The 17,220-nt window shown below is 42.8% G+C and overlaps 1 protein-coding gene across 1 annotated transcript; it reads right to left on the bottom strand.

Annotated features, from left to right (window-relative positions):
* Window positions 1-343: 343 nt before the first annotated feature.
* Window positions 344-16,794, bottom strand: LOC136421892 (43 kDa receptor-associated protein of the synapse-like). Its single transcript, XM_066409463.1, has 7 exons — window positions 15,006-16,794; window positions 8,458-8,556; window positions 7,905-8,027; window positions 7,177-7,230; window positions 3,774-3,869; window positions 3,237-3,340; window positions 344-1,832 (listed from the first exon to the last, which is right to left on the bottom strand). Exons 1-7 carry the CDS (start codon window positions 15,696-15,698, stop codon window positions 1,754-1,756), a joined length of 1,248 nt encoding a protein of 415 aa, XP_066265560.1. The 5' UTR covers window positions 15,699-16,794; the 3' UTR covers window positions 344-1,753.
* Between the last annotated feature and the right edge of the window lie 426 nt (window positions 16,795-17,220).

The raw sequence follows: 17,220 nt of genomic DNA, 5'->3' as shown, positions 1-17,220 counted from the left end.
TCCGGACTGAACTCAGTGTCCAGCTAACACCCATGACATGTTATCTGTCTATTTGGCGAATTTCTACTCTTTCGACCGCCCCTGGAGCCTGATAGAGGATAGTTGAATACCAGATAGCTAACGAATTAGCTAGAAACACATATAAATACAGACAATCTCGTTTTTTCTTTCTTCTTCTCAGTAACTTACGAGTTTTGTTACAAGCGACTTTCGACTTGAAGGTTTGGGTATTCAAATCTCCGCTTTTCCAGTTGTACCGCTATGATGAATTTTCATTCGTTAGATTCATCGCTATTTGTAACGACATGTCATGGCTAATCGTGCAAAATGTTGTTGTCATATCATTGGATCATCTTCGTAAAGTGAGAAGAATCATATCAATGATGAAAAAAACATACGTACCATATGTATAACATGTGAAGAATGAGAGTCAGTAGATCATGTAACAAAGAAATATTGTATTCATCTTTTTTTCATTTCACTGAAGAAGTCGGGGAAAAACCATTTTAATTGTAAAAATCAACGGTGACTGTATCAAAATCGTAAGCAGAGAAGGATGCTAAACGTTTAAAGGTAAATAAAACAAAACGTTTCCAACTATATACACATTGGTTTGTGTTGTCATTTTTTCGCAATTTTTGTACGATAAACATGGTCTCGTACTCATCGAACCAAGCAATTTTTTATATACAGAACTCACACTTATGGTAGACGGTTGAGAATGTTTGCCCAATTGTCGATCTTCACAAAACTACACTTACAGTATATCATGATGCGTTACATTTGTATCTTGTTAATCAATTGACATCATTTGTAGAATAAACATGAACTGTAAAAGTTTGTGGATTTTAGAAGAAGCGTAAATAAGGCAAAAATCCTCAAATTTGCCTTTAAAAGAATGTTCAAGTGACAAGATAAAAATTGGTAGATTGTTGAATCAAATGTTCGTCAATGTCAATAAAAAAAGTTCAAAATAACGGATGTTTAAGTGTGTAAATCATTGGTAGATAAGATAAGACGTTGACCAATTAAACCCAGCGAAAACGTCCAGGAGACGATTCAAAATGGCTGTCGACGTCAGCTAGCTATATACAGGTATATCTAAATAAACATAAGACATCAATAAAACGAATCAGTAGCCCAAATAAACAGCATCTGAAATAATTCCACAAAGATTTCAAAGGTTGATACTGATCCTCTAACGAATTACAGAGAATTTCAAATTTAAGCTCCTCTTTCGATATAACAAATTGCGTTTAAAGACGTATTGCCTGTTTGTTGCTGTTATTGTTGTTGTTGTCCTTATTGTTGTTGTTGTTGTTGTGTATTGCAACCGATGTTCTTCTGCAACATTAGTAGCCATTAGACTTAAAAATTATTCCCCATACAAGCCAGTACAATTAACAGTCATAAAACAATAAATAACCTTCCACGTCGTCAAACTCATACCTTACATTTGGTCATTGTTGGACATTGTTAATAAATATCGCTAGGCGGCGCTTTTACATTGAGGTGATTTCGACCGTCGACTGTATGTATCTTATACGTATAATATAAATGTATAAAATCCAATTGTCAACTGTTTTGTCGAAATGGATCATATCTTTCTTTTTATAGGTTTGCGATAGTATTCCGATGTGTCAGTCGATGACGACTCTCAAGCGCCTCTAGCGACATAATACAAAATAGCACCATTTTGTTTTGATGATCACTTTTAAACTTTTAAAGAATGACTGGACGATCTTTTGTCGGCTCAGACATACACAGGTCGCAGCATGACGCGACGACAGTCCGGGCAGCCAGTAGTTTTTTGGAGCGTCGTTTCCACGCATCTGTGAACAACACAGACATATCCACAGAGTTAACGAGGCTTGAAACTTGAATTAAAAAACTCAAATTTCTAGTCATTCCTTGACATAGTAAGATTCAATAACACTATACCATTACATATCAAAATTAAATGAGCAAAGATACCATGTCGTTGTGTGGTAAGAACTGATAGAAAATCCAAGCCCTAATATACTGATCCTGACTGTCCATCACAATTAGCGGCTCGACCAATGAGAGAGTGAGTGTCCGTCAAATATTTGCATTTTTATGTTTTGATTTTGCATTTCGACGTTTTGACGGAGGTGGGTGGGGCTATGGTATCTACAGTATTCACAGTAGGCGCGTGAAATTAAAGGATCACCATATAGATTATCTTTGTGCCGTTTTTGCGCACTTTTGATAAGAAATCCGCACGCAAATGTGGTAAACAGTGGCATTATTTGTCAATTTCATAAAGATTACAGCAACGAGCTAGCATATTTCCAGTCTCATAAAATGCTCTGGGTGCCTTTAACTTTGAAAAGAGACAAAACAACGACATGTTATACATAATAACCCTGGCAGCCAGATTCAATAGCCACAGCAAAAGAAAAATACCAGAGCTGATCATTTAGAAATTTCTTGAAATAGCCTAAATTTTCTACGTATGAAACTGCAGTCTACTAGAAATAAACGACAACGCATTTGAACTGGATTGCTTCGCCAAGTATGTATAGAATACAGGTACTTTCCACTCTATTGCATAAAGAAACAACTTCTTTAGATAGAGACAATACATTAATATTGTGCGCCGATGAGGGTTGAACATCCAGGTTCATCCATTTCGCAATACATAATCAATCAAGCAAGCAACTACATAACTTGAGTCTCTAAATGAGTCGGACGTTTCAGATAACATCAACAATCTTTCATCACTGATAACTTTACATTGTCAACGTTTATGGTCAAACAAACACTGTCTCTTGCCTCAACATTTAACGAAATCATTTAACGTTCAATACTAATGCCCGGAAGTTGTACACGGGTCTGACCCGGAAGATGTAAACAGACTAGCCTTACAACATGTAAATCGTGCTCCTAGCGGCTGGCCCGACGGATAACGGGAGAGGGGGTCATTAATCCTACCCTGGGACCCAGGCTGTTATCCGGCCGTTTAGCCGGTTCCTTCGGCGACCCAAAGCTCTTAGCCCGCCGATATAAATTAGGGCAACGGGGGAGTTCTAGCCCGAGAGTAGCCCGAGAGTTGAAAAGGCGCGGTCTACTCCCCGGGCTACAACTCCCCGGAGCGTTAATTTACATCGGGCGGGAGACTGTCTCAGGCCGCCGAAGGGACTCGTTAGCGGCCCGGTCCTCGTCTGGTTTTCATGGTACATTAACCCCAGCCAGCGAGAGACACAGACTACTACCTGGAATGGAATATGTGTGAGCAGGGCAGAGCCTCGATCCTGTCGGGCTTCTCTCCGTACGTGTCCCCGCAGGCTCCGCAGTACAGCTCCATCGCCTCCAGCGCCTGCAACAAGAACGAGATAATCGTACGAAGCTTCATCTGTGAAGGTAATTAACATAGTGTAAAATTTACATAATCTCCAAGCAGATCTCCACGGTACGAAAATCGTATCAGCCAGCCAGAGAAGCTCCAGTCAGCCAGAGAAGCTCCAGTCAGGCTACAGTGCCTTCATACACGCGATTTTCTTTCTTAAGGTGAAGCGCTGACAAGCGGACACTGTACAGTAGGACGCATTGATCATCCCTCAATAGAGACGGGGGCTGATACAGACTACCGGGAACATTTTGCCCGATACTGACGTCACACTTTTACTCAGGTGAAGTGACGTAGGCTTCGGTTCATTATATAGATCTAACGTTTTCTAGGTTGAACCAACCAAGATGGCGACTGTGACGTCACGTGTAAAACATTCCACGGAACATGCCGCATACCACACCTGCGTGTACTTGACCACGTGCTCACGCATCTGCTGGAAGTCCCCTAGCGACCGGTACAGCATCTCCAACCGGAAGTGGGCCCTGAGGAGGGAGAGCTGCAAAAAGTGGAATGCGCATGCGTTATAGGACAACAACGATCATACACATTGAAAGGTATGAAGATATTGTCTCAGTCATGTTGAGTTAGTAAATGTTAGATAGTTGCAGCTCAAGCTTTCGTTCTACCACACGGTTCTATTCACTTAGGTTACGTTACCTTACCACCGAAGGGACTCGCTAGCGGACTCGTTACTTTACCGTTACCTTACCTACGCCTTAGTGAAACAAAGCTCAAGTAGCCTGGTAAAAAATCTACCAAACGAAGGACAGCAATGCACCTGAGTATTCGGAAGCAGTACTAGTTTTATTGTATTGTAACCAATCTCTCTAAGTTTGAACTCTAAGCAAGAAGGCAAAATATGACGTCACTTGGTCGCTATCATTGTGAGGAAGAAGTGCTCATCCCATCATTTTCCAAATTCCACTGCCTATGTACATTTGATGAAAAAAATGTGTAATAGAAGGTATCCAGCTTAGTAATGAGGCTGTTGTAGTGCTTTTTAACGTGCTCTGAGCACCTCCTTGATCAGGGGTTCACCATTTTACGTCCCTTCGAAGCTTCCGAAAGACGAATGCATTTCCAACCAGGATGCCCTTCCCCCGGATTCGAACATCCTCGTCCTACTCGGTTCCACAACGAGCTAGATATTTAAGCAGCTTTAACGATATCGCCATAGCGATAGCCGCATTTGAAGGATTACTTCGACACTCTTAAGATTTTTACTTCCCACGAACAGGACTGCGCGGTGCTTTTGAGTGTATTTATATCCCGTTTGTATGCTTTGATAGATAACTCTAATCAGTGAAAGGACATGATTTGTGAAGAAGATGATAAAAACTGCCTTGATCCGAATGCACCAGATTTCTGCAGACACATGGGTGTTAAAGTATCCGTACGGCATTTATACAAATTTGACGGAAATACGAACTTTATGGAATTCATACGATGCACTACTAAAGAAACAGACTAATTTACGAAATGCATACAATCCTCACTATTAGTAACATTTTCATGAATTCTATAAAATTCGTACGTTTCTTAGTAGTGGTTCGTATGAATTATGGAAATGTCTATGTTTTGTAGTAGTGGATTGAATGAATTCCGTGAAACTCGTATCTTTCTTAGTAGTGGATTGAATGAATTCCGCAAAACCCGTATGTGTCGTAATAGAGGATGGTATAAATTACGTAAAATTCGTACGTTTCTTAGTGGCAGGTCGTATGCATTCCTTAAAACTCGTATGTTTCTTAGTAGTGGTTCGTATGTCTGAACTCCGTAAGATTTGTATGTTTCATAGTGGTGAATCGTAGGAATTCTGTAAAATTCATATGTTTCTTGATAGTGGGTCGTATGCATTCCGTAAAATTCGCATGTTTCATAGAAGTGGATCGTAGGAATTCAGTAAAATACGTATGTTTTATTGTAGTGGATCGTATGAACTCCGTAAAATTCGTATGTTTCTTAGTAGTGGATCGTACATGAATTCCGTAAAATTCGTACATATTCCATTAAACTCGTGCTCATTCCGTAAAATCCCTATGTTTCATAGTAGTGGATCGTATGTGAATTCCGTAAAATTCGTGTATATTCCGTAAAACTGGTATGAATTCCGTGAAAATTCGTGTGAATACTTAGGCACCCATGAGACGGGTCCAGACGCATTGGACCATCGCCAATCATGTGAATTATCAGACGCCTTGTGTTATCGGTCGGTTGGCCGTAGCTTCATCGGTGCATCTGGTGCGGTGCCACATTCCACGGTACACCCTGTCATCGCCGTTTAGTTTTGAAGCGGGCTACATTTAATCACGCTTTGCTTCGAGGGAATCGTCTGGATATGTGTGACTTCTAGTCTACATATTTGGTCCGAAGAATTTTACCACATGTTACAGACAACCTTGTGCACTGAGTCCAGACCTCTCTATCGTTTCTGAAGGTGGAGCATTTGGTATAATTGTAAAATATAACGGCAAAACGTCCCTACATTTGTTAGATCATGATCATAACAATCTCAAAGAAGATCTGTATCTGTATCTTTATAGCCGGTATAACCACGCTTCGGTGTAACACACCAGATTCGCAGGCACGCGGCGCAACATCAGTTGCTTATGACATTACACTGAACGACCTGTCACGCCTAACCTTTGCCCATCTAGCTGTATGAGTTGTTTGAAGCTATCTAATGAGGAAGCTCATATCGTGCTAGGTGGCAATTGCAACGAGTTCTACCCTACGATGGTTCTCGGGAAAAACGTATTTTTGAACACATCAATTCTACCTAGGTCGATAGGTATTTGACGGCATGACTATTCCTTGCTCTTTTCTGAGCTGGCATTAGATGTACTTTGTAGTTGGTACGTCCAACAGTTTGATAAAATCATAAGATAAGGTGCTTCTCCCTTGAGCTCCTTGGCCTACTGTCAGATCTTGAATGATACAAGGAATGGAAAATTACCCCAAGGAAAGATAGGACGGCGTGTGTCTTGATTGGGGAGATTCTTGAGGGATTCTAAGATACCAGGCGCCTCGCCACTCAAATAGGCAAATATCTTAGATGTTTGGGCATTCCGGTCGGCACGAGATATAAGTAGTGTCTGATCTTCGGTCAGCTCAAAACGCTCCAGGAAAATCATTTGATGTGATAGGATTGATATTTATACTACCAGTCCAAATTTACTCTTTGTACTTTAATGATGTTACAAACCGTTTCAAAACATTTTGAAAATGGTCACTTCTCAATAGCAGCCAAGTTTAGTTCAGTACGGATTTGGACCGTTGGAAGCGGCAATAATTCAAACAGATGTAGGGTTTGCTTCTGATGTATGAATATCTTGTCACCGTTACACTTCCGATGTGATATGTTGGAAGCTATAGACATACACAAGCCCAGTTCAGGTCCGGGGTTTAGATACACAGCATTAACTTGTACTGAATAAAAAGACTCTTTTTACACAGCCAAGAGATTTATTCCACCGACGTTTCGGTGACCATCTGTCACCTTCTTCAAGGCGATTCTGACTCGTTCACATAGTAATGCAGCACAGGTGTTGCTGCTTATACACAAAGAGATGCATTCCCAAAAGCAAAATATTTACATATGTACAATCACTATGCGGTCCCAAACGTACAAAGTGTAACGCATATCTCTTGGTTGTGTAAAAAGAGTATTTTTATTCAGTGACTTACCAACCTGATGAAACTATTCACGGATTAACTTGTACTATGGCAAAATATGCAATCATTGAGATAACTGATGTTAGTTAGATATTAACAGAATGTTTTAAAGTGTGAAATTGTCTCACCTTGTTACCTATGGCCAGAGCAAGTTCCAAAGCTTTCTTGTTCATTTCCATCCCCTGTAGGTAAGTGTCATGAAGTTGCATTAAATTTCAGAAGTTCAGAGACAGTGCTGATAAGATACCTTCAAAATCATCATCATCATCATCATCATAAATCGAGCCTAATTCTTCAGCAAATTACGGAACTGAAAACAAGGTGACTCAAACTGAGGTGTTCCCAATGAAATTAGATATCTTAGCCCGGTGCTGTATCTACATTATAGACAGACATTATACTGTAACTTGACGTTTTACGACAAATCTGCGTAATTAAATCAATTCTGAAAGCTGACCTATGACGTGGGTCAGAGGGCAGGGCGGCAACATGGCGGTTGTTTACCGGAAAGATTCGAGGAACGTAGGTTTCAACTTTGAAAAACTGTCTTCCTTACAGCATTTATGTCTTACCTTTTATGGACCTTAAAGCTTCCATAACGTTTTCGGCTTTCTTAGATATTGGTATTTGTTGCTAAACTGGGTATTCAAACATTTTAGTGTCAGGTTTACATCTACATGTATTCATTTTGTGTAAAAATCTGTAGTTAACAAGACTTACATAATCAAGCAATGCACACTTGAACGTTGCCTGTAACGTTATGTATTGCATCATAAAATCACGTTGGATTGGCGATTATTTCATTGACTTGTGAAATGTGGTGGGGTGGGGGGGATGCATGGCAGAATTTACCTACCTTTTCAAATTGCTTGTTCATGACCAGCACTTTGGCCATTCCCGACAGCACTTGCACCTGTCCGTAACGGTCTCCAGTTTCTACCATGATGTTTAAGGAGGCTTCGTATCTGGGATAGGCGCGCTGAAATCATGGACAGAACATTAGCACTGGCGTCAATAAACTTTAGTGCTAGCTTGTTCCTGTGTGTTTGTATAGAAATCATTGTGAAGCAACGTGTAGTTTCCAACAAAATAATGGACTTACCCAAATTTCGACTGTCCAAGTCAGAGGCAGACACAGAGAGGCGCCATAGACTATCCCAGTGACGGGGGGCGCCATATACTATCTGCAACTTACTGAGTCACGTGTTCTATCTGCTCAATGTATCGTAACATCACAGAAGCAGTTGATAGCTCATTCATTAAGAAAGACTGGAGTTGGGCAGTCGAAAATTTGGTGATTGAAATTGCATTTCAACCTTGCTTCAGAATTTTGTTGTTGTTCTTGTAAGAATTATTGACTGAATTATTCGTAACGCCATCAGATAATCCCAGAAAAGGAGAGAACGTACCTCGATGTCGCCCCTGTTTCTGTGAATGTCCGCAAAACACCGGAGACATTCCGCCTGGGACGGTCGGTCGCCTTGGTGGAGGGCTATCTTCATCGCATCCTGGGAACGAGATGGGAAAGGATTTTAGGAATAGCCTAACAGATCTCAAATTCAAACGATACAATTCACAATTTGCAGAAATTTTTTTGAGATTGCATAAACTTGCAGGTTAGCAGGCTATTAAAAACGTGTATGGGTTTGGTATCATTTCGGACGGTGACGTTAAGCTGGTGGCCCCCTGTATGAGCGAGCTTCAGGTGTAAATCCTCAAGCGTCAAACCTCTGCACGTAAAAGAACTCAACAAACTTATGGAGAGGAGTAGGGGTGACCCAGTGTGCTTGGCTAAAACGCGGACCGTAGCAAAGCCGCATTGCACTACTAATAGCTACTCGAAAAAGCAATATTCTTCACCTAAATTGAGGATGACTGCTTCACCTTTATCTTATTATGAATCATATTTTGCGAGAGAAACTCGACTTGAAAATTAATGTCTTAATTCTTCACCTACACAATTTCAAACCCCATGTACAGCACTACAGGAGCCTCTACCAGGCGCCGTGGATCGTTGGAAAATAGTAGAAATTGGCAAATTACAGTGAATAGTATGCTCGGGGTAGTCGGCTATGGAGAGAGGGTCCAATAGACGACTACCCCTATGGCCTAGCATACTATTCACTCTATTTGGCCAATTTCTACTATTTATCCAGCATCCTATGGAGCCTGGTAGAGGCTACTTGTACAGCACTACAAGTTCAGCTCGCCAGATGGATCCTTTCAGGAGCCTGGAAAATCACTCCGCTTTGATCACACACGAACCACCATGTGTATGTTTGTTTATGGTAATGCCCGCAATTAGACGGGGCCTTGTTTGATCGGGGCGGGGGGAGGGGGCGTGTTTAGGGGTAGCCCTATACTATTTTAAAACCGGGTTACCCGTTTGTCAAACTTTCTGTGCTGGTACCTCTAGATTCCTCTTTTTACAATGAGGTAACAAACAAAAAGGTGTAACAGTCATCCTCAGTTGAGAGGATGCATCAAACTTTTGTAAGTAGCCAGTAGGGCAGTAGTAATGCAATATGGCTTCACTACGTGCTCTCCAAGCAGAGGTTGGTGGGGAAGACAGTGACCTTTTATCCTGTGCCCCGTTTTCTGTCGACTCTCCCCACCAACGTTGAGAGTATCACTACGGACCGCATCCGCGTTTCTGGCTAAGCGCACCGTGTCACCCCTACTCTTCTCGACAAGTGTGTTGGGTTCTTTTACGTGCAGAGGTTTGACGATGATGTAAGAAAAATATTTAGCGGGCTGAAAACGGAAAATCGACATACGCACGCACACATCTAGAAAGAGATTGACAGAGAAATAAAATACGAATATGATAATCAAACGGCAATATCATAAGATAAGATAATGCATAAAACTGTACGTGATGATAAAAAGGCTTTGGACATGATGGCACTGTGCTGCCACATGTAAGCCATCTGCTGTGATAGTTTTATAAATATTTGTAACCCGAGCCGGTCGGGCCCTGTGGCAGTGCTACAGCACAGACATTCTTCTGGGAATGCCTGGGCGCATTGCCACATGGCACCCGTCACAAGCTGGGGAAAGATCACGAATTATAGCAGGGGATGATGTGGAGAGGTGCAGTTACAGGTTTGCGTAGCTAAACCTTTGTTAGATCCGTTGGCATATGTCTTGGCCGCCATCTTGAATTTGTGACGTCACAGGGTCGCCATACCATTTTATTGGGAGGGGTGTTTTGGGGGGTCGCTAGCGTTCTCTCTATTTTTTGGTTGTGAAAATTGTGTCCTCCAAGTATTGTTAACTCTGTGAAATTGGAGGTATTGTTTTCGGTGTGTCTGTCGCGATGCCACAAGGCTGCCATCAGGATCTGGGGAAAGACCACAAATTATAGCAGGGGAATTGATATGGAGAGGTGCAGTTTGGTTGTGAAAATTGTGTCCCCCAAGCGTTGTTACTTTCATGAAATTGTAGGTACTGTTTTCGATGTGTCTGTCGCATTGCCACATGGCAGCCATCAGGATCTGGGGAAAGACCACAAATTATAGCAGGGGATGATATGGAGGGGCGCAGTTTGGTTGTGAAAATTGTGTCCCCCAAGCATTGTTACCTCTGTGAAATTAGAGGTATTATTTTTGGTGTGTCTGTCTGTTTGTTTTCCGAATATTTGACTAGCAATAGCTTTAAAGCTGGGCGTCCTAGCGGCCTTTCTTTGCATTGCAGCTGTAGTTCATGTTTTTGTATCTTTTGTCTTGGACCTGAAGTGATATTCTTTTCAGGATGCCCGCTTCTCGTAACATTTATTTGTCATCAATACGAAAATTAATGCAAATGGTTAACTGATTACAATGTAGCCATAAGTAGATATGTTTTAGAAAGATAAGGATGTGTAATGTTGCAATGTAAGAAATGACTAAAATGGATATAAAGGGGCATCAAAAGCACAAAGTAACTCAACTGTAGATAACTGTTCAGTCACCCTCCTGAAAGCAGAGCCCCTATCGCTCGATTCGTTGGCTCGCTCGCGTAGGGGCCCTGCTCTTTAGCCCCGGTAGACACGGTTCTGTCACCAAAACAGCTTCAGCCAATCAGAGAGTTTGCTAAACCTCATCTAGAGCAAAAGCGCAAAGGACGATGGGAAGCTATAAACCAGTTAGGTTACTTCTCACATCGTTACTTAAGGTTCAGAACGAATTGACCGCCAAATTGTGCCAAATAAGGATAGTTCATTAATTATTCATGAGCAACTGTCAGTAACGTCGCCAGAACCGTGTCTACCGGGGCTAAAGAGCAGGGCCCCTACGCGCGAGCGAGCTAACGAATCGAGCGATAGGGGCTCTGCTTTCAGGAGGTTGCTGTTCAGAAGGGTGTGAGAAAACGACAACTTATCGTGTGTATTTAGATAGTCTGTGAAAATATTTGTGTTTTTGTCTCCTTTGAGCAAAGTTCCCACATAACAACCCTCTCATTCAAAGGACTAGCCCACATTGTCCTAGTCTCCAAGCAGACCCAACGGTTGCAAAGACCGTATCCAACTGGCAGAAGGAGTTTTTAATGCAACGACGGTGCCTGACAACTTCTCTGGCTGACTCGAGCTTCTCAGGCTAGCATGTACGATTTTGTCACCGTGGAGATCTGCTTGGAGATTAGCATTGTCCCACATTAACCTTGTACCGACGACAAAGTCAAAATGAAGGTTACCATGATGAGAAATGAACGGAAAACAAATGATGGGAATATATACATAAAGGTCACTTTATGGTATTTCATTACAAAAGAAAATTGGGTGGTGACCTTTAGGCATTTTCATAATTTATATCATGAAGATGATTATTGCCTCCAAGCAAATCTGATCTTAAATCAGCCCTTAGTTTGATGCGTTTAGTATTTCAGATATTGAATAATATAATGGAACATATGCGCCGTACCGTCGTACGAATATACGTTTGAATTGGGAGGTATGCTATTCCTACAAAAGAGAGTATTTGAATATCTGATAGCTGATAATAGTGGGATAATTGATACGTTTAGTAATTCAGATATTAAATAATATAATGGAACATATGCGCCGTACCGTCGTACGAATATACGTTTGAATTGGGAGGTAGGCTATTCCTACAAAATAGAGTATTTGAATATTTGATGGTTGATAATCGAGGGATAGTTGATACGTGTATCATGATAACTGTTTAGCAAGCACTTTATTTATCATGAATATTCTTCTCTACCCCTCTCTGTATTATACTGACAGGTGCATAGCCAACTCGACATCGCCTCACGAAACTCCCGTTTTAGTACTACATTCAGAGTAGAGTAGATCAGCCCTGTATTTGAATATTTCATAGTTGATAATCGAGGGATAGTTGATACGTGTATCATGATAACTGTTTAGCAAGCACTTTATTTATCGTGAATATTATTCTCTACCCCTCTGTGTATTACACTGACAGGTGCATAGCCAACCCAAGATCGCCTCACGAAACTCCTGTTTAGTACATGTACAACGTTCTAAGTAGAGTAGATTCAAACATGTTTTAACGAACGCTGTTGTGTGTTGAAAACGCCATGTATGTGTACCTCTCTGTCAATTATCACTCTGCTCTTAAATGCTGGCTTCCCGACTTTTCAAAACAAAACGACGACAGAGGTCCAAACGAAGTTTATCTTTATTTAGACAGAGTTCCAACTAGCCGTTGGATTATGGCATTTAAAGCCATCACTGTTGAAAATGTGTCAAATTTGGACGGCCGGTTTTTCATACACAAAGGTACAAACGAAGTTTATCTATATTTAGACAGAGTTCCAACTAGCCGTTGGATTAAGGCATTTTAAGCCTTCACTGTTGAATATGTGTCAAATTTGGAGGGCCTGTTTTCCGTATTCATCTGCCGGATACGCTCTTCGTTCCTGCTCCTGATATAGGTTAGGGTTATGCAAACAATTTCAGTGACATATCATTCCAGAATTTTATCAAAGTCTCAGTGAGTATTTTACTTTTGGGTCTGTTTGAATTAACGTTAGGCGCAGCGATTGACACTTCTTCACAATTGTAAAATAAAATAAAAAACTTAGATCACTTTTATTTCCATATACCTTCACTTTAAGATAGAAGTTTATTGCAAGTTCATACATGGTAAAACATAGGGAAACACATACGTGCGTCAGTAAAACTGTGTCTGACTTTGTTGTAACAATAGGCTACTGGTACTAAATACAATTGTTGGCTGTATTTAAACTAGCTGGGTTTGACTTATTTTGTGTCGATAACGGATAAGTTTGCGTGTGAAGAGATCAACTGGCTAAAGGCAGTTTCCGTACTTTATTCAAATTAGACCTGACAAGGCTTCCAAATGGGTCTGATTCACTCACGAGTTATTCAGAGTGTTAGGTTACTGTTTTACGGACAAAATTGCCACCGCCCCTCCCCATAACCTTTGACTCTGTGTACATATATCTAGTCTGACCTTGACTCGTAAATAATCCGGAGTGCAACAACTTGTTCGATCCCGGATTATCCGGATTAAGAGGCTTCACAACTAGCTGATAATCTCTCTGTTAATCCGTAAACAAATCCCCTCATTTTAGTACAAGCGTTATAAAATATCTCAGCAGTCAAGATTCGCATAAAGACGGCATCCTGTCGGAATTCCGAACCGAAGGCTTGTATGTTATGTGACGAATTTGGTGCTATGTTCTGGTTTGGCCCTTCGGGTCAACCGCGGAGTCAGGAGGTTCAGTAAACAGTCCATTATCTGTCAATCATCTGGGGAAACATTTCCACTATCAGTTGCACGAGAAAATGTTAACAGCGCGCAGCGGTATGATTAAACCCAGGCTTTGGGAGACGTAGCCTAGGTCACCAGTCTCTTTGGGGGTGTTCTACTGGGCCCATTCTGCTCTTTTGGCTTGTTTCTGTTAGCCTGTTATGTCTTTTTAGCTGGCATGTCCCCGTTAAGCCAAGCCCGTTAAACCACCCCCGTGCGCGCTTATCTGTCAAGGCGGGCGGGCATCACTCCTACCACCGTAAAGATACCGGGGAGCTCCCGATGGTATAGTTACCTGGCAAGACGTAGCCTGGGTGCCAGGCTGTTTCCAGGGTATACACAGACTAGCTCCTCGGCTCTAGGGCCGACATGCCGCAAAGGAACTTTTACCTGCTCAGGGTCTAACTGAGGGGTGTATGTGGTATAATTTTCTTGGGGGCATGTCGGTCCTGGACCCGAGGAGCTGGTCTGTGAAGGCCCTGGATAGAGTCTGGCATCCAGGCTATGGAAGACGTGGAATCGGTCCAACAGGGCACATAGGTTCACTGGTAAACTTGCACTTGATGGCGCCGCCGATTGGTTGGAGAGGGGTGCACTGGTAAATAGATTATTTGAGAGGGAGGGTTGTTGCAACGATCTTGTGGATGATTTTGAAACGAAAGACCATGGCGTCGCTCGATCAAGATTCAACGAAAATTCTCAAGACATAACAAGGAAGAAGAAACTAGAAAGGTCGGCCTCAGAATATGGATAGTATCTGTAAATAATCTAGTCCTATAATCGCAACGTTACCCTTGATAAATGTCATAAGGTTCAATACGATATAGATGATCTTGTACAGGTAAACGTCAAAAGGTATTCGTCCTCCAGTTACGCGAAATCTCATCTGCAGTTACTGTAAAAGTGGAAATCTTTACGGGATTTAATTTCGAGGTAGGGAGAAAATAGTGTTTGCGGTGGTTTTAAGTTCGAGGTTGAAACTGGCATGAAGGGCTTTGCTTTAAAATGGTAAATCTTCGTGGTGGTTTTAAGCTTGCGGTGAATAGGTCACCGCGGAAAACGCGAAGATTTTCCATTTTACAGTATTGTTATCCCCCTAGCATCACGCCCCTTCCCCTTAATTAAAAAGTGAAAGTTTCACACCCTCAGTGATACCCTCTTAGTAGTTGTTTAATAGGGGGGATTAAAAAAAGAAGAAGAAGAACGGAAGGTACATTTACCTCACAAGACTCCATAGCTTCTGTGAGTCGTCCCATCTTCCTCTGCGCCATGGCTATGTTCAAACTGCAAACCGTCTCCATTTTCCAACTCCATCTCGCACCGTAATCCCCCAAGATCTCTCGAGCCTTTCCGTAAAAGTACTGACTCCTTTCGTAGTCTCTCAACTGGTAAAACAGTCCGCCAACGCTCAGGAAAGTCCGACACTCCAACACCCTGTCGTCGTATGTTTGTGAGTAAGACAGCGCGTTCTCGAAATGTTCCAACGCAGTGCAAAACTCGCTCAGGCCCAAATGTGCGTTCCCCATGCAGAGGTAAAACCGTCCGAACGTGTGTTTTCTCCTCCGACCCACAAACGCGTTGTTTAGGCTATGTTTGCAGTACGCTATGGCCTTTTCGTACTCGCAGAGTCGCTCATTGCTGCGTGCTATGTTGAGATATGCTTCTTCTCGTAACTCGTCCGCGTCCATAGAATTCGCCACGTCAATTTGCTGTATTGATACCTTCAGCATTTCTCTGTATTTCCCCACCTCGTCCCAAGCTGAGGCGAGGTACCCCAGGGTTCGGAATTTCAAGCGCGGTTCTGTGATTTTCGGAAGAGTCTTGGTCCATTTCGTAATGGCGGCGTCGATGTTATGAGCGTCGTACTGCTTGAGACCTTCCTCCACGTGTTGTTTCACCGCCCGCTGACCCATGACTGCCCGCTCGCACTAAATCCTCGTGCCTTGACCCCAGGATCTATGTGAAACTCCCCCGGTACCTCTATCTAGCTTCAGCCTTGGCTACAGCCTTACCGTCTCTGGCGCTAGCATAGTGTCGTCTGCAACGGTACTGCTGGCGAGAAAGACAAAACTTAAGTAGTGGCTGGGACTCGACCCGAGGGCAAGGGATCACAGATTTTTTTGGCAGCGGCGTTTTTCCCGTGCCCAGGAACCGGATATGGTAAAATTTGGCACCCCGCGATCAAATTCTCATCAACAAGCGCCGGCAAATACTGCCTGTCAACACCAGCAATATAAGACCGACCCTTAATACCGTACAGGGTTTAAATACTGCCCGGGTCTACTGTCACTTTCCAGGGGTGCCAGTCGCCTCCTGAGCGCGGTCAGGCTGCGTGTGACGAGGACAACCTCTCGCGGAGTTGTGCTGATAAATGTGCACCATCTGATGTTCATCTGATGGAGAGAAATAATTTGGCAGCGGCTAAATTTCCCCGTGGACGACCCGTGCTGTGAGATCTGTCATCGCCAGAATCCGGGCGCATTACTTCAACTGAAATTCCTTCCCATTCGGTGGGGTTGAGCTTTAGGGAAAGACTATGGCGTCTCTAACTGAAGATGTGACGTTTTAGAGAAAGAGTCGTGTCGCGCTCTGACCTCTTTGACCGACTTCCAGAGACGGAAGCCTTCTTCCAGATGTATCCTGTATTGTGATGGCGTTGCCTTGAAACTACCGTGCCAAAATGACCGTAAGGCACACAGACTGGAGCAGCAGCTAGCAAAGGCTAACCCCTTGTAAACAAACCGGCTTGTCTCCGAACCTCCTCAGTCGCCGTCCTCCATTTTTCTTGACCTTGAACGCTGTGAGGCCGCGACATTTCTCCACCGTCCGTCTCTCAGAGATGGCGGCGCTATCCGTCAAATTCGGCCTCCGGCGTGTCGAGACTCCCGAGCCCGAACCTTCGGGGTAGCGGCGCTTGGAATGCCGCCAGAAGCGCGCGGAAAGACCGCTTTGCTGACGGGAAAGGACAGAAGCCATCTGGAAGGAGAGACATGGGGGTAAACAAACATGGCATTCCCAAGGGATGCTCACTAAATGCGGTAACCCGCGACGCGTCAAGGGAGGAGGAAAGTTGCCATACTGTTGGGTCGCTAGAAAAATAGCTTTCCAAATATACTGACTGATTTTTGCTAGACTGAGAGTAGCTGGCCATATAGTATACGCAACCCATAGGTTGTGGTCATTATTTCTTGGGGATAGCGTATGGATTTATGCACTTCACTTGAACTGAAGTTGAAGCTAGGAAAGATACTGGGAACCATATCGAACTTGTCCTCTGTATAACTAACATGTACCAACATCACAAACATAGCAAATGAAATGCAGAAATGTTCGCGGTGGTTTTATGTTCGCGGTTTTCGCGGCGACCGTTTCACCGCGCACTTAAAACCACCACGAACATTTTTGTCCAATACGGTATAAGTATGTGACTACATA

Source organism: Branchiostoma lanceolatum, chromosome 16, assembly GCF_035083965.1.
Source record: "Branchiostoma lanceolatum isolate klBraLanc5 chromosome 16, klBraLanc5.hap2, whole genome shotgun sequence".
NCBI classification, from domain to species: Eukaryota; Metazoa; Chordata; class Leptocardii; order Amphioxiformes; family Branchiostomatidae; genus Branchiostoma; species Branchiostoma lanceolatum.
This window is presented reverse-complemented; position numbering and strand designations above follow the sequence as displayed.

Coding starts and splice junctions, on each gene's coding strand:
- LOC136421892 (XM_066409463.1), bottom strand. CDS start 15,698: ATGGGTCAGCGGGCGGTGAAACAACACGTGGAGGAAGGTCTCAAGCAG. Junction 7,231..7,904: donor TGAACAAGCAATTTGAAAAG/GTAGGTAAATTC, acceptor ACTTACCTACAG/GGGATGGAAATGAACAAGAA. Junction 3,870..7,176: donor CTCTGGCCATAGGTAACAAG/GTGAGACAATTT, acceptor CACTTTTTGCAG/CTCTCCCTCCTCAGGGCCCA.